General features: G+C 40.2%; 2 protein-coding genes across 5 annotated transcripts in view; one reads left to right on the plus strand and one right to left on the minus strand.

Moving 5' to 3' along the window:
* The window catches only part of coro2ba (coronin, actin binding protein, 2Ba), a 43,728-nt gene extending 25,298 nt beyond the window's left edge, over positions 1-18,430 (plus strand). For both annotated transcript variants that reach the window (XM_030726270.1, XM_030726271.1), the window contains exons 2-12: positions 2,688-2,888; positions 7,897-8,013; positions 8,768-8,917; positions 9,043-9,207; positions 9,618-9,734; positions 9,840-9,944; positions 11,475-11,571; positions 11,942-12,054; positions 12,501-12,591; positions 15,465-15,604; positions 16,331-18,430. In XM_030726270.1, coding sequence (XP_030582130.1) covers positions 2,688-2,888; positions 7,897-8,013; positions 8,768-8,917; positions 9,043-9,207; positions 9,618-9,734; positions 9,840-9,944; positions 11,475-11,571; positions 11,942-12,054; positions 12,501-12,591; positions 15,465-15,604; positions 16,331-16,465 — 1,431 coding nt within the window. In that variant the 3' untranslated portion in view covers positions 16,466-18,430. The remainder of the gene's footprint in view (positions 1-2,687; positions 2,889-7,896; positions 8,014-8,767; positions 8,918-9,042; positions 9,208-9,617; positions 9,735-9,839; positions 9,945-11,474; positions 11,572-11,941; positions 12,055-12,500; positions 12,592-15,464; positions 15,605-16,330) is intronic.
* Positions 18,431-18,524: 94 nt separating this feature from the next.
* On the minus strand, positions 18,525-23,494 carry anp32a (acidic (leucine-rich) nuclear phosphoprotein 32 family, member A). 3 transcript variants are annotated; one of them, XM_030726273.1, is made up of 7 exons: positions 23,307-23,494; positions 21,328-21,477; positions 21,127-21,249; positions 20,820-21,018; positions 20,609-20,724; positions 20,269-20,323; positions 18,525-19,854 (listed from the first exon to the last, which is right to left on the minus strand). In XM_030726273.1, exons 1-7 carry the CDS (start codon positions 23,358-23,360, stop codon positions 19,790-19,792), a joined length of 762 nt encoding a protein of 253 aa, XP_030582133.1. In that variant the 5' UTR covers positions 23,361-23,494; the 3' UTR covers positions 18,525-19,789. The 3 variants fall into 3 exon arrangements, with proteins under 3 accessions (XP_030582133.1, XP_030582132.1, XP_030582134.1); XM_030726272.1 differs by having other exon boundaries at positions 18,525-19,857; XM_030726274.1 differs by lacking the exon at positions 20,269-20,323 and having other exon boundaries at positions 18,525-19,858; positions 20,711-20,724.
* Positions 23,495-25,875: the final 2,381 nt, after the last annotated feature.

Consider the following 25,875-nt stretch of genomic DNA (forward strand, 5'->3'; position numbering starts at 1 on the left):
TCTTCAAAATGCCAAATAAATAACAGATGTTTTACTTTATATACTCCACGAACTCCTGGTTAGACCAACTTTAATGTCCAGACCATAGATTTGTCTTTATATTTTCTTTCTGTAGACGGTATATGTGGTTCAGGTGGTAGAACAGATTGTTCAGCTTGCGCTGTCTTTTTAAAGCTGAAAAAAATATACAGACAAGGAGAAAATCTGTGAAGTCACAGTCCTGCCACAAGACACTGAACCTGCAGTTGCTGCTAATGACAAGCAAGCACCTTGCATGGTGGTACAGCCACTACTGGTGTATGAGCGTGTGAATGGAAGAGTGAGAATCATTTAATGCTTTACATTTACCATAACCATTTTGGGTTTTTAGGTCTGTTTGTTTTGTAAGAACTTGACAGCACTGCAGATTCATAAAGCAAATGTAGGAACAGTAATCATCTTGAATGGTTTGTGGTTTTGGAGAGGTCGAAGCATTTTTTCTTTGCTCTGTGTTTGCTTGCCTAGGACAGCCAAACCACAGAAACACCTGTAATACAAATGAAGTTCTTTTTCCTGCATACATTTTATTTCTAAGGGGTATAATTCATTCACTACGCCCGAAGCATATTAGGTGCTGAAGTGAGGAGAGGGGGGTCACCCACACTGTAGTCTCCAAGATGCTATTTCTCCAGTCCAGTTTGAAACAGGAAAAGACAATGGTAGCAGCATGGTCAAGGCATGTTTCTATTTGCATGCATACACCCCTCCCACTGGTTCCCTTCCTTACCCTAGAACAATGCTGAATAGAGGATTGCCTGATGTCATCCCGAATTGCAGCCACTGATCTGACAGTGGTCATAAATCCTCTCCCCCAAGTATCTGTTGCAAACTGATAAAGTCCCAATCAAGTGTGACTTAAAATATGTTCTTAAACAGATCTCCTTTCAGAGAATCTTTCAAAATATAGCCACTCATTCATGAGCAATTCCCACAACTGCTGTCCTCTTGGGGCAAAGGTCATTTTACATCCTTGTCCTGTGGCTGAGTCAACTGTTGCGTCTCTACGGAGAGTCAGACAATACCAAAAAGCAAGAGCTCCACCAGTGCATTCTTGTGGTGAAGTGGCAAACAAAAGAAGCGTCTTGAGTCGAGCCTAACCATTTCTCTTTTGTTGTGAGCACCAGCTGCAAACAATGGTTGCTTTTCTTTGGTACGAGATCCATGTGGACCAAAAATAGAGTGACAAACGATAGAATATGCTGTGTTTGTCAGAAATAAATGATGTTCTTGATTGAGATTCAGTTTTTTGTACATATTAATCACCAACTCTAAGGCAGGAGGAAATGGTATGAAAACATTTTCACCCAGTTTTCACCCTTCAAAAGTCTCACACCCAAAACCAATTTGGATGATTTCCCACAACTGTATGTGTGACTCTTATCGTGTGCGCACAGATGGGCCAGCCCACCCTGCAACTGCGCTTGGAAGATAGGAATTTGACACAATCACAATCATTTTTATGTATATATCATTTCTGGTGTCCATTAACACAAAAATAAAAAGATTTTCCATGCAAGGTAACTTGCATTTGTCTGGTTCGGCTATTTTACAGAGACTGTATATAAAAGATGAAGCCATCCTGATGTCATTAATTGGTTTGTAGGCTGCCAATTTGAAGGCTTAGTTTTATCATTCTGGCCATCACCATCTTTTTGTTTGTTTGTTTGTTTGTTTGTTTGTTTGTTTGTTTTGAGCTGGAAGTGACCATGTTATTCAACAGAGAATAATGCTAATTTGTCAGTTAATGCTAGCCAGCTTGGTCAGCAAACAGCATCCATAAGCTGTACAGGTGCATCAATCAAATGCAGATACATCCTAATTATTAACTTAGAAAAAAATGCTAGAAATTCTTGCAACAAAACTGAAGTGTAAACAGTCTTTCAGTATAATTAGCCACAAAGCAGGTTGTGTTATTTATCAGCTCTATCGCCCAGTAATCCATTCATTTAGCTAACTTTTAGCTAACAATTACCCACTTTTTTTTCATAACTTTAGCAGCCTGAGTTCATTAAAATGCCATAACAGCATAACAGCAGCATAACAAACATACTGAAAAATCCAAATGAGTGACTCAAATTTGCTGAGGTGACATCAAGCAGAGTACTAGCGCCCTGTTGGTTTGCTGTTTGTTAGTCAGTTTAGCCATGCCCCTGATAATATAAACTTTAAGCCTTAATTCAATTTCACCTATAAATATCCCCTACCATCTCTGTACAGACACCAAAAAACATTTTTTGTGCCGGGCTGTAAATATGTTTGTTTAGCTCCAAAGTTTAGCTTTTCAAGCTCAGTTTTTGGTCCTAATGTAATTTTTCAGCATCAGGTTGTTGCTTGCTATCTCATTATTACAGTCCTCCTGCCCACAATTTAAAAAATTGCTGCTTAGTTCACATCTGTAGTTCTACATAGCAAAAGCAGAGTTGTCATCTGAAGTCTAGCTATAGTTTAAGCTTAATGGACAAAATATTAGGGACACTTACTTTTTAAATTGACACTGAAAAGGTCAAACCTTCACTGGTCCTAGTTTCTAAAATGTGAGGCTTTGTTTTGTTTTGTTTTATTGATCTGTTTTATATCATTGCAAATAGAACATCTTTGAGTATCTGACTGTTCAGACTATTTATCTTTGACACATTTCTCTTTCTCAGATGTCATGGCGTCCAACGTACCGAAGCTCCAAGTTTCGAAATGTCTATGGAAAAGTAGCCAACCGGGAGCACTGCTTCGACGGCATCCCCATCACTAAGAATGTCCATGACAACCACTTCTGCACCGTCAACTCCAAGTTCGTGGCAGTCGTCACGGAGAGTGCCGGCGGGGGCGCTTTCATTGTTATGCCTGTGTCCCAGGTAATGCTTAATTTGCTCTTTGCTCTTATATCATTCAGAGTAAAGAGATGAATGAAATTTACAAAATAAAATGCAAATCACAAGTTCAGTAATTCTCAACCAAAGAATTTCTTGTAGGATTTTGCTGCATAATATCCATTTTTTCAGACCCAATATTTTTTCCTGTAGCTTTATAAAATTGCTGTGACTTTCAGCTGCTTGGCTCCACAGTGAAATCTGCAAGCTGCAGAGCTCTTTCCACACAAATGAAGCACAGACTGTAACTGCCATTGCAAAGCATGCCAGCCTTAAATCTTCAAGCCAGACTCTAAGGCCAGCATTGTAGCAGGGCTATGCTGCCAGTAGGAGAATATAAAGGCATACTGGTATTGCCTATAAACACTACAAAAGGTTTCTGTTGTACTAGAAAGTCCAAAATTCTTTTTCTTATTATGGGAAAGGGGATTGTATCTCTTCTCACTGATATTTCAGTTCACACTGCATGTACAAGAGTTTACTTTTCAACGAGGATATGATGTAGTTTGTATCTCATTCACCTTTGTAATTGGCATTGCGGGCCTGAGAAACCATAAAGTGTTTTGCCTCTTTAAGAGAGACCATGCCAAGGTGCTTGAAAAGCACTTCGCTGCCAAGCAGGGTCAAGTCAGGTTGCTATCAGGCAGCAGAAGTATTCAGTAAGCATTCAGTTTGCTGTCTGAAGCAGAGAGACTTCAGCTACAGTTTACTTCACATAATGATGAGCTAAGGTGTTCAGGCATGGAAAAAGACTGTGTGTGTGCGTGCATGTGGGCGTTTGCTGTTTAGGTGATTAGATACTTGGTGTGAACCTCTCCGATGATGTCATGCTTTTTATGTGTCCTCACTGGGCACAGCAGTGGCCAAAGGTGATTATCTTTTCTGAGCTGTCTGTCCCAGTTTTGTGAAGGTAATATCTGAGGAGCAACTCCAGGAAATTTCTTTGAATTTGGCTAAAACATTCATTTAGAAGAACAAAGCTCAAAAGTGAATTAGAACAGAAAGTTCATGCAGAGGATTAATAAGACAAAATGATGTACTCGTAAGATCAAAGGTCAGCTTCTCTGGTCATTAGTCTGTGCCTTAACTCAGGAAGATAAGGGGAGATTGTGATCAAATTTGACACAAATCTTTATCTGTGCTGTAGTTTATTTATTTGAACCATTGTTTCCACGACTGTCATGGCTCCAACTTTGTTTTCTATCAGCTTTTTCAGCTAAACATAAATGCACTTGACGCCTGTTATTCCATTTATTTTAAGTCCACATGAGTCTGGATAGTTCATCGATGCTGCCTCAGAGACACCCTTTAAAACTGCTGAAGCTGTAGATAACACTCAGAGCTGTCTCAGAAGTGGCTGTGCAGCACCATTTATTTATGAACGTCCCTGGGCTTTTTGAATTGGAAGGAAAGTGAATTGCCTGAAATATAACATGAAAATAAAACTCTTTTTTTTTTTTTTTTAAATGTTGCTTGCACACATAGAAAGAGAAAAGTCTGGCAGATTTCAGTGACTGGGATCCTAAAAGAAAGCGCTGAATGAAGAGGACAGGCGTGAGTGAGAAAATTCACACACAGAGAATATCAAGAAAATTAGATGTTTATAGCAGCAGTTTTATATATTTCCAGCCATCTATCTATGTTCTTGTTTTGTGACAGCTATTTTGCTCAATTTGAGATTTTTTTTTATCAGTCTGAAGGAAATTAAGTTTGTTTGATGCACCTGTACAGTAATCTTAATGGTAAAACTTGAAAACTCTTTGCAATCTTAACTTCCACTGCTGAATGATATACTGTGATCTCCGGTACTACGTAAAACTTGTGTTTCACCGTGGTCCTATTCCTGCGGTGTGTGAAGCAGGAAAAGAACCATGCAAAGGTAACCCAGCCAAAGACTATAATTTGATACATTTCTTCCTCCGACAAAAGTATTGTACTTAAGCATTCAGGTTTCCGCTGAGTGGACAAGTTCATAAACGGCTATTATCATATTCAGCAACAGCACAGCTTCTGTGTTTAATGCCGTATCCTCCGGTAAATACAGAAAGTCAGCAAACTTACATGATCACTTGTATAAGACAGTAAGACAAACACAAAGTTTATTTTATTTTTAAAATTGTATTTTATAGATTTCAGCTAAATGAGACCATGTATAGAAGATGGCATGTGCTGTTGTTAAATCTGAGTTAAATCTTAATAAGCAGAGGGTGTGGTGTGCAGAGTTATCCCACCTCTTTTCAGACTTTGCAAAGAAAAGCAATAAAGGAAATCTAAAATCTTCTTTCAGTTTTTCCCTTTGTTACAAAAGGCACCCACACGCTTTCAAAAACAGCTCTGGCTCCTCTGTTAGATAAACAGACCGATCTGTAGGGGTTTGGCTAATGGTGCGGTATGAGCGTGGCAGACATATTATGATGACAGCTGGCGAGACGGCCATATGTTTGCCCGCAGACAGAGCCACTAGCAAGTGGACGGACTACCACTGGCACCACCTGGCATGCAGACCAGCTCAGAAAATGACACACAAGGTCACCAGCACCTCTTCATCACCTCAGACAAAGAGGAAATTGCAGTGGGCGTGGCGCATTGTGAATCACTTTAATATTATTCCTGTTATTACTGCGATTGCTGTGTGATGCAGTGTGTGGAGGAAATTAAATGGTTGGAATCAGTTTCTATGATTAAGTCACTGAGCTAATATTTTAGATATAGATCTATATTTAATAGTAATGCTACAGAATAGACATTAACTACATGTAGTAGACAGTGCTCATCTTCATGAACAAGGGTGTTATTTTGTTACGTGGCCATTTAGTTTGAACCCTGAGGTCACTTTAAACAAAGTCCTACTGTACAGTAAAACATGTGGCAGCAGGGATCCAAGGACAGTGACTAAATCACATGACTGGCCAAACACTGCAGATGTGTACAGTATGAAACAACATGCGTTAAACCATTAACTCAAGCTAAACCATTACAAGTTCATTTAAGCATGACTCAGCAGGTTCATTGCAGTAGGCTGAGGAGTCACAGGCCGCATGGGAGATATGCTACAGAATATATAAAACCACTTCCACTTAGATTCGGAGCTTATTACCATTAACTTGCTGCAGGACTCGTGCATAAGAGCACCTCAGCGAGAGGAAAACTGACAAAAAGACAAAAGTTACAGACTTTACAAACATTATTACCTTTTCCTCCTGTTTTGCAAACTGAAACATTAGTCCTCATCATAGTCAGGGGAACCACATTATATTTTCAAAAGATTAATCCGTTAGATGTTTGCTGTTAGTAATACTGCAGTGACAGTGCAGCCGCGGTGAGTCGCATTAGTAAAGATTTATTGGGAATAACAGATCAATAAATGTCAGTAGCAATCACAGCATGGTGCCGCTGACGTATTGGAGATGCTGGTACCTGGCCAGCACATCTGCGCTTCACAGAAAGTGCTCATGTGTGCCACAGCCTCAGGAAATTACTAACGACCATCAGGCCTAACACAGGCCCAGTCATCTTCCTGTCAAATAAAGTCTAGCTGGTGGAGGGCAGTTAACAAGGACTATTTTATAATTTCATATTAAGTTTTATACATGGTAGAAAGATAAAAAATAAATAAATAAATGAAGGGTGAAATCCAAGCTATGAAGTCTGTTTTATTAATTTTATGTCCCATTATAAATTTAATTCCTTATAATACCTCTCAGAGCCTCTGAACCCTCTTGTTCCCATTGGACATTATTTTCTGTGCAGGTAATTAGTTCCACCCAAATAAGGAGTCCCTTAGATCCTATTTCATTAATATTTAAGGCCGAGCTAAAACTTCCCTAATAACAATGTGTCATCAGCTCTCAGATTGGCATAGCATGGCATTTTAAAGGGAGATTTTGTTACCCTAGTGGTCTGCATTAATCATATAAGCCTGTGATGTGTCTGAGTTAGCTGTGTTTATTAAATCAGCTGTCTTGCTTAGTCATGCTGTTTATGTTTTTTTCTTCTCTCTCATCGGTGGATGTCTAGCTTCACAGTGGCTGTGTTTTGGCGGAGATGGATGTCTACTTGTTTTGGCTTTTGTCCTTTAGTTTGTTTGCAAAGCCCTCACTGTGTAGGCAATGTGTTACCTTGAAACCTACTGGGTGTTTTTTTCTGTGGGTAGACTTCCTGCTTTGCAGCTTTTTTTTTTTTTTTTAGCTGGTTAATTACAGCTAACCAAATCTGACATTCCTATAGACGTGAAGAATTCTTTAAACCCAAGCTTTACCTTAAATTTGTGATTTTATTTCCCCATTTTGTCTCCTGCTGTTTACAGGATTACATGTATGCTAGTCTTTTTTTTTTTTGGGGGGGGGGGGGGGGGGGGGGGGGGGGTGCAGTTTAATACGTGTTCAAGGCAGAATAAAACATTTATTATTAAAATGTTGTTAAAGCCTGGAAATGCCTCTAAAATAAGTCTTCAGGGTTCAGTAAGGACAGTGCGTGCAAACACACATGGGATTTCACAGGGGGATGACCCGATGCTCTTAAACAAATCTCTGAGGAAATAAAAAAAGAGGTCAGTGGATTGAAAGGACATCAAACATTCATGACATGATGACCGACATGAGGAGGTTCCTGTCATCTGCTCTTATGATCCAGTGCCCCTCTGTGGACTCTGTAGGTTATTGCAATAATAATAATGATAATAATAATAATGTGCCTCAGCTGTCCCTGTACAATAACCAGGCCTGCTTTGCTTTGTTCAGAAGCGATGGGGACATCTCACTGATGTGATTTCACATTTATTACATTTTATTAGTCTTTCACGTCGACATCAATAGAAGCAAAGATCAGTTTTGCTCAGTAATATTCTCTATAGATGAATGTTATTCTTAATAGGTCCTTAAAATGTGCTCTATTTGTCTCTACTAATGTTTTGTGCAATTTGTGCAATACATCTTAATTTATGAAATGATATATTGTATGCATTTTATCTACATGTTATATGTCATTGTTTCAGTCTGGCCGCCTGGACTCCCACCACCCCAAAGTGTGCGGCCACAATGGCAACGTGCTGGACATCAAGTGGAACCCTTTCTGTGAAAACATCATAGCATCCTGCTCTGAGGATACCTCGGTTAGTGATCCTCTTTATTCTTTTTAACTCCTATTTTTTATGAGTTGATCCCTTTTAATTAAAAACATTTTTTTAATATATGTTTAATACTGAGGTTGACAGCCATTAGCCCAGACGGTGAATGGGTCATCAGTTAAATATGGTCAGAGGTTACTGATTCCGACTGTACTGAACACAACCTTATGATCTGATCGCGGCTGACAGCTTCTTTGGTTTGCGCTGCTGTTGTTGTTGCTGTGAGCCAGTGGTTTGAAAACGACAAATGACAGGCAAAAATCTGTTAGCGTTTCAGTAGCTGGCTTTAATAATGACATCAGGCACAACATCAAACAGCAATCACTGTTACTCTGAGGCCTCTACAGGCTGTTTTTGTGATACATGTACCTGTTACATTACTCTAGTGAATGCTGTACAGCATTGGTAGCACTGTACTCTGTGTAGTACTTTCACATATTCAAGGATAATCTCATCTGGTCTGACACAGACCCTCTATCCATAGCGGTAATCCTGTCTAATCCTAATGCAATGGGCTACGTTGATAGCTTGTGCTATTTCTGATCAGAAGATCTCTAGCTGTGTCCTACTGATTGTGTTTTGGAGTTCATATTAATGTGTTGTGAAAGCATGTAGTAGCCCCTGATAAATTACTAATAAAACTAGAATAATAAAAATGTCACCTGTGACCATGATTTGTAAGACTAGTTATTAATGTAAATTCAATAAGAACCTCTGTGTGCGTTTGCAAATGTTGCAGGTCCGAGTATGGGAGATCCCGGAGGGTGGTCTGAGGCGCAACATGACGGAAGCGGTGCTGGAGCTGTACGGTCACAGCAGACGGGTGGGTCTGATAGAGTGGCACCCCACCAGCAGCGGCATCCTCTTCAGTGCAGGCTACGACTACAAGGTGCAACAGTAACACAGCAAGCTTATACCAGCAAACACAATGATTTATCTATTTATAATCACATTAACTGAAGTGCAGCAGCCGTCTAACAGCTCCACCGAAACAATTCTTCCTGACTGAGTCAGATCCTGATCTGGAACCTGGAGATAGGCGAGCCAGTGAAAATGATCGACTGCCACACTGATGTCATCCTCAGCATGTCTTTCAACACAGACGGCAGTCTGCTGGCCACCAGCTGCAAAGACAAGAAGCTGCGTGTCATTGAGCCACGCTCTGGGAGAGTCCTTCAGGTGAGGGGGAAGTGGCTGATGGTTTGATGCAATATGAATGGCCATAGTTTAAACAAACAAAAGAGATTTATGGTTAAAAAAAAATCCATCTTTAACTAAAATATAATTGCGACTGTCCACTGCATACAGATTTTACTTCTCCTGGACCTCTTATTGATCGTAAAAATTTAAACAGTGGTGAACATATAATGTTGATTGGCATAAACACTGTATTATATGTCCAAGACTATGGAGATAGCTCCATAGATCCCATTTATTTAAAAGTAGCTGAAATGTTTCAGTGGTCTCTCCATTAAAGCTCTGCTTTTAACTGCCATAAGAATATCCTGTTAACGTGTTAGTGTTAACTTTTCCTAGCAGGCATATGAAGTGCTGGAGCTTCACTATCTCTTTGTGTGCTGCTCCATCAGCAAGCCAGCTGCAAGAACCACCGCGTAAACCGAGTTGTGTTCTTGGGCAATATGAAGCGGCTGCTCACCACAGGGGTTTCTCGCTGGAATACCCGGCAGATCGCTCTCTGGGATCAGGTCAGACAACGCTTCAGTATGAATCATGCGTACAATGCCACAGCTGGTGGATTGCATGTGTGTGCATGTTTTTAACAAAACGCTTGTATGTGTCATTATTCCTAGGAGGATTTGTCCATGCCAATTGTGGAGGAGGACATAGACGGGCTCTCAGGACTGCTGTTTCCCTTCTATGATGCTGACACACACATGTTGTATCTGGCAGGCAAGGTCAGGACTGATGCCTCTACAACTGTGCAAAAGCAGTGCACAAAATCATCAAAGTATTTCAGGATTAGTCAAACAAGTTTAGATCTGACATCGAAACAATTTTTTTGTCACATTTACATGTTTCAGATCGTCAAACAAATTTTATGATTAGACAAAGATAATATGAGTAAATACAAAATGCAGTTTTTCAATTATGATTTCATTTATTAAGGGAAAAATCTATCCAAACCTACCTGATGCTGTGTGAGAAAGTAATTGCCCTAATAACTGGTTGTGCCACCTTTGGCAGCAAGAACTGCAATCAAGGGTTTGTAATAACTGGCAATGATCTTTCACGTTGCTGTGGAAGAATTTTGGCCCACTCTTCTTTGCGGAATTGTTTCAATTCAGCCACATTGGTGGCTTTTTGAGCATGAATGGCCTGTTTAAGGTCATGCCAAAACATCTCAGTCCAGACATCAGCCCAGGTTTAGACTCGGCCACTCCAGAACCTTCATTGTGTTTTTTGAGCCGTTCAGAGGTGAACTTGCTGATGCATTTCATTGTCCTGCTGCAAAAGCCAAGTGTGCTTCAGCTTCACGACATGAACTCGTGGCCGGACATCCTCCTTCAGGATTTTCTGGTAGCGAGCAGAATTCCTGGTTTCATCAATTACAGAAAGTAGTCCTGAAGCAGCAAAGCAGCTCCAGACCATCACACTAACACCACCATGTTTGACTGTTGGTTTGATGTTCATTTTATGAAATGCTGTGTGTTAATTTTACATCAGATCTAACAGGAATCAAACCTTCCAAAAGGCTCAGCTTTTATCTCGTCAGTCCACAGAATATTTTCCCAAAGGTTTTGGGGATCTTCAAACTCTCCCATGGATCCCATCGTTGCCCAGTCTCATTCTTACTGTTGAATCATGAACACTGAACTTAACTGAGGCAAGTGAGGCCTGCAGTTCTTTAGATGCTGTTCTGGGTTCTCTTGTGACCTCCTGGATGAGTCCTCAATACGCTCTTGGAGTTATTTTGGTATGCCAGCCACTCCTGGGAAGGTTCACAACTGTTCCAAGTTTTCTCCATTTGTGGATACTAGTTCTCACTGTGGTTCACTGGAGTCCCAAAGCCTTAGAAAATGTTTATAACCTCATCAGATTGATAGACGTCATTGACTTTGGTTTTCATGTGCTCTTGAGTAGGGCAAAGTAAATTTGGATAGCTTTTTTCCCTTAATAAATGAAATCATCATTTAAAAACTGCATCTTGTATCTATGTCTTTTCACTGAATATATCTATATCTATCTCTTTATATACATATATATAGATTCCTACACATTGTGTAAGGTTTTAGGTTATGTATGCCTCTTGAATTTTAGTAGAGTTTTTTTTTTTAATTTCAATCTTAAACTTAAACTTAAATGATGATGGGAAGTAAAAATAAAATCTAAGTAGCACTGCTTGATCTGGGAATCAGAGCATAGCCACAAATAAGACGTAGCTTCAAGTGTTCAGAGGTGATGGCCACATTCTGTTGATCTGGCAGGGAGACGGCAACATCCGTTACTTTGAAATCACCACAGAGAAGCCGTACATCCAGTACCTAATGGAGTTCCGATCCCCAGCCCCACAGAAAGGACTAGGTAAGCCAACTGCTGAACAGCAGTATATAATCTGTCATACCAGAGGACAAAGAGAAACCCTAACACAGTCATTAACTGTCTGTAGAGATGGAGAGATGGAATGAATCACTGTGAAAATGGGCTCTGCCTCAACACTGTTCTAAAAATGGTGCTGCACGGCTGAAAGGATCATATTCTTTGAAGAAGAAAAAAAAGAGCTGTAGGAACTTAAACATTCCCTCAATGAAGCTTAAAGAGCGCCACCAATTTATCCATCAATGTCACGTTGCAGCAGGTTGTTTTTGTATCTTGTTGATGAGACAAACCGTGAATTCTGGGAAGGGATGTTGTCAAAACAACTGTCACCACACGCTTCTGTTCCTGTCTTCAGGTGTGATGCCGAAGCACGGGCTGGATGTGGCAGCCTGCGAGGTGTACCGCTTCTACAAACTGGTCACCCTCAAGGGTTTGATTGAGCCCATTTCCATGATTGTGCCAAGGAGGGTGAGTGGGAATGAAATCAAGAAATGAACTGATTAGGCTCCATTCTGTCATCATCATTCATATCTTTAATATATTATATTCAGCATTTAATGAGTCAAAAAAGCTGTTACATTTTATCTAACACTTCTTGGGAGCACTTGGACTTATGATATCCTGGTTTGTAATGAACAGAAATACAAAATCAGACTTAGAAGCAAACAAGGACAGAAGTAATTTATCAAATGCAAAACACTCAATCGTGAAGTGTTTCTTTAGCTTCAGAAGTGTGTGATTCAAAGCAGGAGAAGTAGGCTAGTGAATGAGTTCCTGAAAGTCAAAAACCAGAAAATTATTGAAACTTCATGTGATATTTTGAGATAAAGACACTTCACATAAGAATCCTTATGTCCCGACTTTGAGATAATCAGCAGTGCTGAATTAATGTAGCTGAAAATGTTTGTTTACAGTCAGACACATACCAGGAGGACATCTACCCCATGACGGCAGGAACAGAACCAGCCCTGTCGGCCAGCGAGTGGCTGAGCGGAATTGATAGAGGTAAGCAACCCATCAGGCATACACTTGTCTGGCTTCTTACGCAGCATTTTAACAGACAAGTGGGCTCATGATCATTTACTGGAACTGATTTCCCTGATGACTTGCATGCAAGGTTACCTCAACAAGTAAACAAAACTAAGGTGAATTCATTTACAGCAAACTTTGGTGACTGAATATTTTTGCTTTGCTGTGACTCTCACTGACAGCATGCAGCTTGTATTATTACCAACACAGTAAAAATTCCCACAGTTGATTTCTTCTACTCGACTCAATTCAGTCCAGTTCAGTAAAATTCAGTTTTACTATATTACCAGCACCAGTACACAGCAATAGCTATCTCAAGATTTTGCAATAAAGACCCTACAGTATTAGAGAGGATACACCCAACAACCCTTTAACTGAGAAGAGCAGGGAGGAAAACTCCCTTTAAGAAGGAAGAAGCTTTAGCTGGTCTCAGCCATCTACTGAGACCAGCTGGAGTGAGGACAAAAAGAAATACAGAAAGATGGTAAACAAAAACAAGACAAAGCACAAAAGAGAAGGGAGTGGAGGAGAAGTGCTCACTGCATCATGGGCAGGCCCCCAAGAACCTGGGTCTATAGCAGCGTGGCTAATGGACTGGGTCACCTGATCTGATAAGAGTAAAGTGAGTATCTGCCCTGAACCCAAAGTGGGAACTGGTTTCATAGGAGAAGACTCAGGTAGCTGAAGGCTCTACCCCCAGTTTTACTTTTCAAAACTGTCAACACCAGAAGTAAGACAATGTCATGCAACACCTAGGCTCTGATTCATGTTTCAAGAACCTTTAAAATTAGAACTTCAACCAAGTGAGCATTAAATTTAGGATGTTGAAAGTGTGTTGAAAGTCTTTTTTTTTTCTTCTCACATTGTGTTCGCTCTCAGTGAGCCTCATTCACTTAACATGTGCATAGAAATAAACTTACCCTGAACAAAAAATGTGCGCATTTCCAAAATTATTACTCAATTCATGAAACCTACACACCTGCCAATTTTGTTCTAAGAACCAGGCTTATGTTAGTGAATCAGAATCATTCTAAATCGGCAGGGTGATGTTTGCCATTTGTAATCTGTATATTGCTATATACATTATATTGCCGAAAGTATTCACTCATCCATCCAAATCATTGAATTCAGGTGTTCCAATCACTTCCATGGCCATAGGTGTATAAACCAAACACCTAGACATGCAGACTGCTTCTACAAACATTTGTGAAAGAATGGGTCGCTCAGTGAGCTCAATGAGTTCCAGCGTGATACTGGATGCCACCTGTGCAAGTCCAGTTGTGAAATTTCCTCACTACTAAATATTCCACAGTCAACTGTCAGTGGTATTATAATAAAGTGGAAGCGATTGGGAACGACAGCAAAGTGGTAGGCCACATAAAATCACAGACTGGGGTCAGCAGATGCTGAGGCACATAGTGTGCAGAGGTCACCAACTTTCTGCAGAGTTAATCTCTACAGACCTCCAAACTTCATGTGGCCTTCAGATTAGCTCAAGAACAGTCTGTAGAGACTTCATGGAATGGGTTTCCATGGCCAAGCAACTGCATCCAAGCCTTACATCACCAAGTACAATGCAAAGTGTCAGTTCCAACATGACTGCACACCAGTGCACAAAGCAAGGTCAATAAAGACATGGATAAGTGAGTTTGGTGTCTCGACTGGCCTGCACAGAGTCCTGACCTTAACCCAACAGAACACCTTTGGGATGAATTAGAGCGGAGACTGTGAGCCAGGCCTTCCCGTCCAACATCAGTGTGTGACCTCACAAATGAGCTTCTGGATGAAAGGTCAAAAATTCCCATAAACACTCATAAGAACTTGAGTGAAATCCATACAACTTCAGCTCTTCTGGGAAGGCTTTCCACAAGTTTTACGAGTGTGAAGGCAGATCAGCAAATAGTTTTGGCAGTACAGTGTATGTGGAAAGACATTTGCATGTTTATTGTTGGATAATGGAAAAAGCACTAAATTTGTTCTAAGACCGAAACCCCCCCACAAATAAAGCAGGACAGTTTCCCAGTGAAGAAACTCAAACACTGTCAGTTTTCTTCTGGAGTAAGAAAAGAGGGGGCTCAGGCTGCAATAAATGAAATGGTGATTATTGTGTCCCCTGAGACACGAAGGGGACTCAGATAAAAGAAAGAAAAGGCTTAGGTTAAAAAAAAAGAGGTTTGACAAAGTTTATGTGAAAAAAGAAGAAAAATGAGGAAGCAGGTGGAGACTAAAGAAGACCTGACATGTCAGCCCAAGATAAAAAACTTTCTTCCAGTATAAGAAAAGAAGAGCAGATCTATAAGCGGCATATTGCCAAGAAATTAGTCCATAACTGATTACATCCAGCAAGGATGGAAGCCATTTTCATGAATGTGATTTTAATACGCTAAACATTTAAAACTGTAGTATGATCACTATTTTGTATCTGTTTTGTCTGTTTTGTTTGGTCTTTGCAGTGGTGAAACATAGTAACAATAGGGTTGCCTGTTGGAATATGTTTTAAAAAGAGAGAAAGAGAAGCTTTCCGGTCAATATTTTCCACATTGTTATTTATTTAGTTTTGTGAACATTTTTTTGGTTGACACTGTTTTGGAAGGCTAAATAATGACCTACAAAAGTCAAAAGCACTTAATGAGTATGCTAATCACGTTGCAGAATAACTTAAGACTTGAATATGCAGATGCCAACACGCTAAAGAGCTGCTCACAAATAAAGGCATTAGACAAGTGGAAGGGCAGCACAGATGAATACAAGAATTCCCCGTGTTGATCTGTGGAGCACTTAAGCCTTTTGGTGCTTTGTGTTGGTTTTCACCTGCTTAATGAAAAATGCCTTTTCTCCCTGTTTTTCAGACCCGGTTTTGATGTCCCTGAAGGACGGTTACCAACGGCCAAACCAGGTGGTGTTCAAGGTCCCAGTGAAAGAAAAGAAGAGTGTGGTGGTCAATGGGATCGACCTGCTGGAGAACGTACCTCCAAGGACAGAGAACGAGGTATATGAAGGATGACTCTGCTCTGCTGTTTCTTATTATTCAAGTATCTAATATAAATCATTTTAGAAAGTAATTGCACAGCCTTTAATGGAGTCTGATGATGCTAAAAATGAGCAGCATTTGGTTTTTTGTACAGCTGTTGTGTTTATTTCCAACTCTGTGCTTTTTCCCCTTTCTATAGTAGCTTTATATAATATCACATTTAAAATATTTTTATTTCATACTTTGCATGCATTAACTGCAAAGTGTGAAACATGCTCCCATCTCCCTCCCTTTGAGTCAACTTACTTTTGATTGGCTGCCCCTTTTAAGAGTGTAAAGTGACTAAGGTGACTATTCTTTGGATATTCACCATCACAAAGTTTGAAGAATAGAAAAAAAATCTGAAACTAAGCTTTTAGAGCAGTCTAACCTTTTGGCTCATGGGGTCCGTGTAGCTGCTGTTCCAGGGCTTTCAATCATAAGAGTGCAGGCGAATGTACTGGTGCAGTATATTTCAGAAAAAAACTACCAAAGATGATTTATAATCAGGTTATTTTTCAGCTAGGAGACTACCGTTTCAGAAGAACCGGTTTCATAACTGTAGTCATGCTGTGAAATGCTGTGAGAATGAGCCAAACCCAACAAAATGTCTTTTCACTCATTCTGCCAGTGTCCTCTAACCTTCTTCTGAGAGCTGCTGTTATACTCATGTTCTTCCGTGTGCTTTCCACTGTTTCCACAAAGCTCCTGCGGATGTTCTTCCGGCAGCAGGACGAGCTGCGGCGGCTGAAGGAGGAACTGACCACCAAGGACATCCGAATTCGCCAGCTGGAGCTCGAGCTCAACAACCTGAAGAACGTTAGCCCCAACAACGCCTGACCTCTTAGACTCCTGGACTGGCAAAGCTGCTTCCTTTGCCCCCAATTCTGACCTCCAACAACCTTCTGAGCCCTTCACCCTGCTTTTTTGATATATTTCATTATATCATAATTTCATTCCTGCTGTTACGAGTAGTGGACACAATAATATGGTAACCATTGGATAATGTTAACTGATGCAATTACTGGAATATTGTAGTAGTGACAAATATAAGTACTGAAGGCAAGACAGATCAGGGATTGCCACTTAAGCATTAAATCGCTGATAGAGAATGCAGAGAATTTTGGCATTTTCTGTTTTTATAAGTGTAAATTATTGATCTAGCACACTGTCAAGTGTTATTCCACACCGCCTAGGTATTTGTCTCACTTTGCCTATCCTGTTGTCCATGTGGCAATGCCTTGATCACCGTGCAAAAAAAAAAAAAAAAAAGTCCTCCATTACTGACCAAACCACCTCCGAATTGTAATTTTTGTGTTGAGGTAAAACTGGAGAAGACTATTACTGCTCCTGTTTTTCTTCCCCAAGGCCTTAGACCCTGCTGCGGACCCAGTTTGCAGCGAGCTGCAACATTATCTCAAAATGGCGGACGAGGAGAGCTTTGCAGACACCGATCATGTTTTTCCACAGAGCTGCTTAGCCCGTAACTGCTTTCCGACCTACAGACAGTGGCTATAAATTTACTTTGTCACACTGGCGCATAGCTACTCAAAACAGTCTTTTCCCAAGGACAGCACATAGTTCACTTTGTTCAGGTATCTCTTTATTTAAATAGCAGGGAAGCAGCAGAGGAGACATGAATCCACAGGTGGTGGACGTGTGTCACTACTTGATTATAGTCTCAAGGGAAGCTTTGCTGGTTGTTACTGGGTTTTAGGGCTAATTTTGATGTTGGGGGGTGATGTATATTTGCTTTTATTTATTTTTCACATCTTACCTTTTTAGCTATTAACATGTATATTTGTTAATCCTTTGTTTTGTTTTTTTGTATGACACGTTGCGCAAGTAATGATTGTGATGCTCTATAGATTTTTGCTGAATGTTTCCGGTTGAGACGGAGCGAGATTTGTGTGAAATGGCACCTTAACAGGTATCATTTCTTATTAGTTCTTTGTCTCCAAAAACATAACATCTGATAAGTTATGAAGCGATATTATTGCCTACTCCTAAAAGTGCAAACTGTAATTATAACCGACCCTTTGACATTTAAACTTTTACTGCTATTAATGTTTGTCTGTAGCCGTGTAATTTTGCTTTAAACAGGTGACGTGCCTCTCCTCCACCTGTACCACCAACACATTTAGGATAAATTGCAGTTTTATCATCAAATCTGGTTTTCTTTCAGCTTTAGGAGAATTAATATTTAATTGGCACCATTTTAAGAGCCAAGTTCCAGAAATGACCAGAGCTCTGTTCTTGGTGGCCTGAGACAATGGAGAGGACTCCACTGCATGCAGGGCGAGGATGGAAATAGTAAGTTAATAGCGAGTTGCAGACTGAAGGTCACAAGTCTTTCCTCATAACATCATAGCAGGCGCATAAAAGGGCCCAAAGCTTTAGTTAGAAAAATCTAGAGAAAAAAAAACGAGCCCTTGCAATGCAGACTTGAACGATGGTAAATGTTAAATAAAAGGCTACAGTGAAAGTGAATTAGCAGCTGGAACTGTGCTGTGTCAGAGCTTCTCATGTAGGTGGACACACACACACAAAAAAAAGCTGATTTTTCTTTTTTGTAAAGTATAACAAGGTAGAAATGCTTTTGCTTTTGGCTGAAACTTGTTTTATACAGTTGTTAAACAGCAGTTTTGACCGGATGGTTACCATCGCAGAAAAAGTAAACCCAAGCTTAGACTTGCTTAGTATGGTAGCAATGTACTGTAGGACTACACTTACTAGGAGTTCAGTCTTGTGCAAAAAAAAAAAAAAAAAAAAAAACATTCTGGATTGATTTTCCATGTAGATAATGATAAATGTAGACTGTCATCACTCCCTGGAATTCTGTATACACTTCACCTTTTGATTTTACTGTAATGTACAAGGACCACAAACTTCAAACACATATATAAAAGGGATTTATTGAAGTGAATGGGAGGGGAAAAGAAACAGAAATTGGCTGATGACAGTGGATTTAACATATAGTGAAAAGAAAGAAAAAACAAAAAACAAAAACCAAAACATAAATCACTGAGGTAGGCCAATTTGACCATTGCGGATACTGGAGAAAAAGTCCAAAACAGCTGACTGTTTTCCAGAGTTTACACTTTGCAACAATAAATTTTCAATGCACATAAATTGTGGCTGTAACCTCCGTTTATATCGAGCACTTCTCTACACTACCAGCACAAACATCGTCTTCTGTGTGTCACAGAAAAGAACATGGACAAAAGCAATAATGAGCTCTGATGTTGAACATTTTCTCTTTATGGAAAGATGACGCATACAAAGTTATGTTCAAATTCAAGAAATTTCACACTGCGTATTCTTAGATAAAGCAGCATACATATTTAATATCTTATTACAATTCATAGTTTCACCTCAGTTGTCTGTTCAATGTCTGCCATCATCAAAGAGAATACAAAAAAATAGATTTGGTCATTATTTACAAGAACACGTAATTTCCGAACTATCAAAGCTGAGGGTTTAAGAGGAGGAGGAGCAGCTTTGACAAGGGCAGACATTTTTTTGCTAGGATTTAAAAATATGCCCCCCTGCGAGGGTCACACTGTGCATGTTCAGACAGAAGTTTCACACCAGGACAGCAGAGAGTATTGGCATACTGGTGACACTACAAACACATAACTTACATTTAAAAAAAGAAAAGAAAAAAAAAAAAGAATTAAAAAAAGTTTAAGACAAGGAGAGGACAGCCGTATATGAATCCAGTAGTTGACTTTAAAATGTATTAGACATGCACTCTTTTTTTTTTTTTTTTATTCTTACTTTGTTTTTTGGAGGGGGCAGTCTTAAAATACATCAGAAATTGGTCTTACACAAACAGTGAGGAAACAAAAACATCTCTCAAAAAGGTTTATATTTGCTATTATTTGATTTTACAAAACTGGTGTCCACAAAGCAGTTAAAAGTGGACAATAAAGACTGGAACACGGGGGCCTCAAAGGTACATAAATGTAACTTTTTCTTTCCCTCCAGGAAACCCCGTCTACCTGACTGGCCAATAACAACAACAAAAAATAAAACAAACAAAAAAAACAAAACCCACTCCTACTGCAATATGAAACTGAGGGGAAAATACATGGGGGCTGTTGGGAAGTGACTGGGAGATACAAGTTAAAAACAGTTCACAACTTAGCTTAAAGGAGACTCTCAATCATCATCATCCTCCTCCCCTTCTTCATCCAGGTCCCTTTTTCTCTTTTGACCTCGCTCTTCTTCTAGAAAAGAAAAGAAAAGAAAAAAGCCATTTAAAGACACCAACAGCATTTCACAGAATGAAGAAAAAAGCTCCAGAAGACCAAAAGTTGTTTTATATTTATTGCCATATTTTTTCCCTTATTTCACATGTGTCTCCCTGTTTTGTTTGTATCTCACACACACACACACACACACACACACACACACACACACGCACACACGCACACACACCCCCTCTGTGGCTCAATATGAAGCAAACACATAAGGGTTAAACCTGCAGTCCCCCAAATGGCCACTTGAGGCATTAAAATGCTTTAGACCAGACAAAATAAAATACTTAAAACCTGGTACAAAACCCAATTTTGGTCTTGGTCTGTGTAGCCATTTTACCCCTCCACAACAATAGCTTAAAAAACAAACAAGTTGCTCACCCTCATCATCCTCATCGTCAACCTCTCTGTCATTCAAATCTTCTTCCTCTTCCTCCTTTAATAAAAAACAAGGCAAAGTCAGTGTGCTGATTGTACGGAGGCTTGTTTCCGCCACTGAGAAAGGAAAAAACAAAAAAACAAAAAACTAACTCAAAAGTTCAAGTTATTTTCTCAAAATTTTGAGATACCCAACTCAAAATTTCAAGTGAAATTTATTTATTTATTTTTTTCCCTTTTCTTTTCCCAGTGGCATACACCATGGCATCCTATCCATGGTATACTAACAACAGCACCTCCATTCAACAGTTACTGAATACATATCTCTTTATTCTCATCTCACCTCTCCACTGAGGTCTTCCTCTTCTTCTTCTTCATTCTCCTCTTCTTCGTCCTCTCCTTCTTCCTCCTCCTCATCTCCTGGCGCTGCATCTTCATCATACTCCTCATCATCTACATCTGGGTGAAAGTGATGAGTTAGCCATATTTATTCAAACGCCAACATCAGCAGCTCTAAGAAATACACACGAGAGTACATGCAACCTCAAACCTACCATCGTCATCTTCCTCATCATCATCCAAGCCCTCTGCGTAGACCTCAGCATCAGAATCGGGCGCCTCTTTGTCGTCTTTGTCGTACCCATCCAGGTACGTGAGCTGGGGTAATAGCTTGAACACGTTGTCTCTGTATTCGTTCAGATTTGTCACTTCACAATTAAACAGATCTAGGCTTTTCAGGGTCCCCAGTTCTTTCTGTCAAAACAAAAATAGATAAAAAAAGAATCCAGTCTGATAAATAACTCAGCCAGGTGCTTTGTATGTTGTGCTTTTATTGTCCCATCAACTATTTCTGGGACTCACCAGTGGTTCTATTGTGCTGAGGTCTTTAATCTTGTTGCCACTGAGGTTTAGATGTGTGAGGTTGGGGCACTTCTCTGCCAGAACTTCCAACCCTCCTGAGATCCTGTTATCGCTGAGTTCAAGCTGTTGATCAATTAAACAATCAAAACATGTAAAACTTTACAGCCTGCAGAGACTTGAAGTGTGAGGAACAGCACTTACCTTTTTGAGTTTATTTAGCTTCGGCAAGTGGGCAACTGTCGTCAGGCCAACATTGATTGTGCTTAGAAACTCCAGCTCCTCGAATTCGTCTGTTAGACCCTCGATCTTGCCTTCATTTGAGCGACAGTTGTCTAGCACTAGTTCTTTGACCTGAAGAGCAAACCAAAAATAAACTGGTTAGCGTTAGTCCAACTGTAAACATCACATTCAATCATCCAATCGATACATTTATTTGTCACTTTGCTGCAGAAGTCCATGCTGCTGTAAATTTAATAAGATACCTTTCATGTGCATTACATTTATTTTTAATACTTTAATTAAATTTTACCCATAAAAATATGCGGCAGAAGTATTTTTACTGTGTGGTATTGTTATTTTGATTTGAGGAAAGGGCCTATAATTCTTCTGCCCTGCTTATGGTTTGCATAAAATTGATTATAATCCACCTTTATATAAAATCAAAAGAAAGAAAACAAATGTCAAACACCGTCCTACTGATAACAGTGCCCAGCTCAACGCTGGGCGGATACCACACTTCAGTGTGCAGCATGAGCGCACTGATATTTAAATAGTGTGATATGCGGTCACAGGTGGGCTGTTATCGGATATTTCACCTCGGCCTTGAACGTGACTCAGCCAATCAGCGATGAGGACCGGAACTAAAAAAGAAGAATACTGTCCATCAGCGGTCAGCGCTCATTACACCGCTGTAAATATCGCGATACGTTGACTCGCTTTCCATTACGTAAATATGACATTTATCTTTTTGCCACAGTAGAAAGTGATAAAGTACAGCGGTTGTATGCGGTTCTTTCACTGGCTACCGTGTTTAAGCTTAAATAAGAGACGTGTGCGTGAGTTATGAGCGACGCAGATGCACATTAGTCAAAACAAGTCGGAGCCAAACAAACCTACGAGTCGTGTACAGGGTCATTTGTGAGTAGGAGGGGCCGCTAAAGCCGATTAGATAGCTGCCAGGCAAACGTTTCATTGTTGCTTGCGCTAAACAGTTGCCGATTGGACTGATGGTGTGTGTAGACTTCGATTAATACGAAGGTATGATGAATGGTTCGTCGTTTGTGTCGAATGAACTGGGTTTCGGTGTGTTTCGAATAGCCTTTGTTTCTCAGTAAAATGGCGGCTTGTCCTAGTTCTGGAAAACTAGAGCAACAACGCGGCTCGACGATTTAGTTTTGATCACGGCTGGATTTCTCAGCTCGAAAAGTCCACGATTAGACGAGTTAACGTACACCCGGACTGTTAACAATGAAGCGGGCGTAGCTTGTGTTTGATCGCTGCGTGTTTTCGCGCAGCTCGGTGGCCGCTAACGGTCAACGGCGCTTTATTTCGGGCCATCTGTGCGCACCGTGGCTCCGGCTGGAGGCTGCTGGCTTCCCCCGGCGTCAGCTGCTCAGAGTCGTGCAGAAATAAACGACTTCAGCCGGGCAGTTTGTGTAACTACTTGCAGGTGCAGTTGACGGGCAACAATTCGTGGCTATGATCTTTATGCATCATTGATAATTTCATGACTTTGAGTGTTCGCACCCTCAACGCGCCAAGTGCACGACTTAAACTGCTCAGGTGAATGCATTTCTCACTCCAAGCATGCAGACAGCGACTAAAATCCCGAAAACGCGGGGATTTAAAACGAAAAGGGGCGCGTTCGTGGATCAAAAGTTACAAATATGGCTTCTCACACTGCTCGCCTTGTTTATACCGCTGGCATAAAAAAAAGCTGTGGTGCATTCTCAAACTGCACATCAAAAAACGTGAAGCTGGAGCCGCACAAAAAAGTTCAAGCAGCGGACCTGCAGCACCTGCCAGCTGTAAACACGACGGCAAAGCAACAATGCGAGCCGACGTCCCCGTCATCTTTTTAACTTGTAAGAAACTTTGTATCCCCACGCCAAGACATCACACGAAATATTCTCCATTAGCTGAGAGTGAAGCGTTACAGCGAGCCAGTGAGGCCAACTTACATCTGACGGAGTGCGGTTCCGCAACTCTAGGTGAATTCTTTTCTTCATGTCCATCCTCGATCGGTTCACCCGTGATACGATACACACTTTTAATAATTACTGCAAATGCAACTACCACCTCCAGAGCAGACTGCTGTTGTTCATTCAAACTTGATCCGCTCGGTGGGCGGGAGCACGTTTCAGGATTGTCGTCACCGCCGACCAATGGCGTGAGCCAAATAAAGAGGGAACGGATTTACAGACGCGCGGACCAATGAGACCGCCCTTATAAACCTGGGTGGGGTTTTGTTGTCTAAGTTTGGTTGTTTGTTAAGTTTACATGGAAATAGTAATACTGTAACGTTTTACATTGAATAGGTGCAGTCAGTGCATAACCTCCATCTACATCGAAGCCTGGTGTTAAACTGCTGATTTTATTTTACATCTTTTTATTTTTTTTTTAAATCATTAAAAATGCACACAGTTCATTTGTCCCATTACTCAAAACAAACAGAAATCCCCAAAAGGCAAAAAAAAAAAAAAAAAAAAATACGCACAATCATTTTTTCCTTGATAAAAGTGATAAGTTTTAAAATAACAGTTCTCACATGTGATTTTAAACGTCCAAATAGTTGGAAAAGTGCTGACGTGACTGTTACGTTACACAAACACAACTTTAATGTCCCATAATAAACAGAAAACACTCATTTTGACATACTTTTTTACATTACATTACTGATACGTAATCCAGAGTGGAATCTCCACTTAGACTACCAACTTTTATGAGTGGAGAAGCAAGAATAGTATTAAAATAAGACTATAAAACTATAATTTTAGGTTCAAAGACCTGCATTTTTCAAGGATTTTAATAATACTGAGAGCTTCTAGTGTAGCTTTGAGGTAGACTGGGTCATTCACTAATCACAGGTTTGCTCACATGTTGAAGTGGACTGATGCCATAGATTAATTTTGCTATTCTTCTCCACACGAATGAAATGCCACAGTGGTCAGTCATTTGGGCAGTCAGAGCTCCACTGGGTGTCTTCTGCACAGTTTCTCTGAAGTGCTGGCAGGGTAAAAGTGCCCAGTGTGAGGCTGTGCAGAGCTTCTCCACAAGGGGGAAGCAAAGCCTGCAGCCAGTGCCCTCAGGAGGGTGTTAAAAATTTCAGTTGAGCTCAATTTTTCTTTGTTTTTGAAGCATAAGTAAAGGGTGGGAAGCACCCTAGCACTGTGGGATGAAAAGTAATGGCTATTATTATGCCACAAACTTTCCATTAGTTAATTTAACCTGAATGTGAACAGAAAATGATGAAATATATCAGGGTAAGCCTTTATGTCTTCCAAATAAATACACGCCACTGATTATCAATAAGGAGGAGTGTCTCTCTCTCTGTCGCTGTCTCACTCCCATGTCCATGTAACTTGTTAGTGATAAATAACGTGCATGTTCATGATAAGGACAAATGAGAGTAACTGCCAGTAACGGAATTGCTGCTTCACTCCATTAGTGTCAAACAAGCTGCTGTCTAAAAGAAGAGCTCATGCATCCTGGTTAATGGAGCTGATCTTAACTACTGGGGACACTAATTCACTTTTTAGTCTGTTATAATGTTAGGAAATGTGGCTTTCACTTTTTCTCCAAGACACTGAAATTCTATGACTGAGATGTAAGTTATAATTTAATAACTTTAAGTATATAATAAATACAGAGTGAGGTAGTGAATAAAAGCCATTACTAAGTAAGTACAGCATATGGTACAGCTACCCCACAGTCCAAAGACATGCAGTTACTGGGGTTAGGTTAATTGGTGATTCTAAATTGCCCATAGAAGTGAATGTGAGTGTGAATGGTTGTCTCTCTGTGTTAACCCTGCGACAGGCCGACGACCTGTTCATGGTGTACCCTGCCTCTAACCCTGTGACAGCTGGGATAGGCTCCAGCCCCCACACGACCCAACAGGATAAGCGGAGATGGATGGATGGATGAAAAAAATGTAACATACAACCTCAAAGAGACATAAAATAATGACAAAATGTTATGCAGTGTTAACCTGAAGAGACATGCAAAGCACAAAGAAATACAGAGATGCAAGTGAACACAAAAGAGATTCAAATGCTGCAGTGAGCTATTACAAACAGATGCATTTGTGTGTGTGTGCGTGTGTGTGTACTCTGGATGGGTGCTGGACTTTGACTTGTGAATTATGTATCAGTTTTTTCCAGATGAAATATAATAATTATAATCTGAGAGCTCATCGAGGTGAGGCGTTTTGAAGCGACTGATGTGATTTGGTGCTATATAAATAAAACTAACTGAATTGAATTGAATTGAATTGCAAGTTAATATGATATGCACTGACACATCCATTTGGTGCGATTGTGGAGATAAAAGTGAGAACTCTGCCACAAGAGGGCGACTCAGTCCTTTTCCCCCTGACAATTTAAACTCTATGCATGCTGTATATACAGTGTGTTTTTTTAAAGCCAGCACCAAATAAATAAAATCAAACAGGTGAAAATGGTTTGTAAATTAAAGCCTAACCTTTCATTCTTCCTGTTGTAACCCTAAGTACAAACGACAACCACAGAC

The sequence above is a fragment of the Archocentrus centrarchus genome, chromosome 3 (assembly GCF_007364275.1).
Source record: "Archocentrus centrarchus isolate MPI-CPG fArcCen1 chromosome 3, fArcCen1, whole genome shotgun sequence".
In the NCBI taxonomy this organism is placed as follows: domain Eukaryota; kingdom Metazoa; phylum Chordata; class Actinopteri; order Cichliformes; family Cichlidae; genus Archocentrus; species Archocentrus centrarchus.

What these genes read in the sequence shown, in the direction of transcription:
- anp32a (XM_030726272.1), bottom strand. Translation starts at nt 23,360, where the DNA reads ATGGACATGAAGAAAAGAATTCACCTAGAGTTGCGGAACCGCACTCCG. An exon ending in TGATGAGGAAGATGACGATG is followed by an intron (nt 20,725 to 20,819) that starts GTAGGTTTGAGG and finishes ACTTTCACCCAG; the next exon opens with ATGTAGATGATGAGGAGTAT. An exon ending in TGACGATGAGGATGATGAGG is followed by an intron (nt 19,858 to 20,268) that starts GTGAGCAACTTG and finishes TTTCTTTTCTAG; the next exon opens with AAGAAGAGCGAGGTCAAAAG.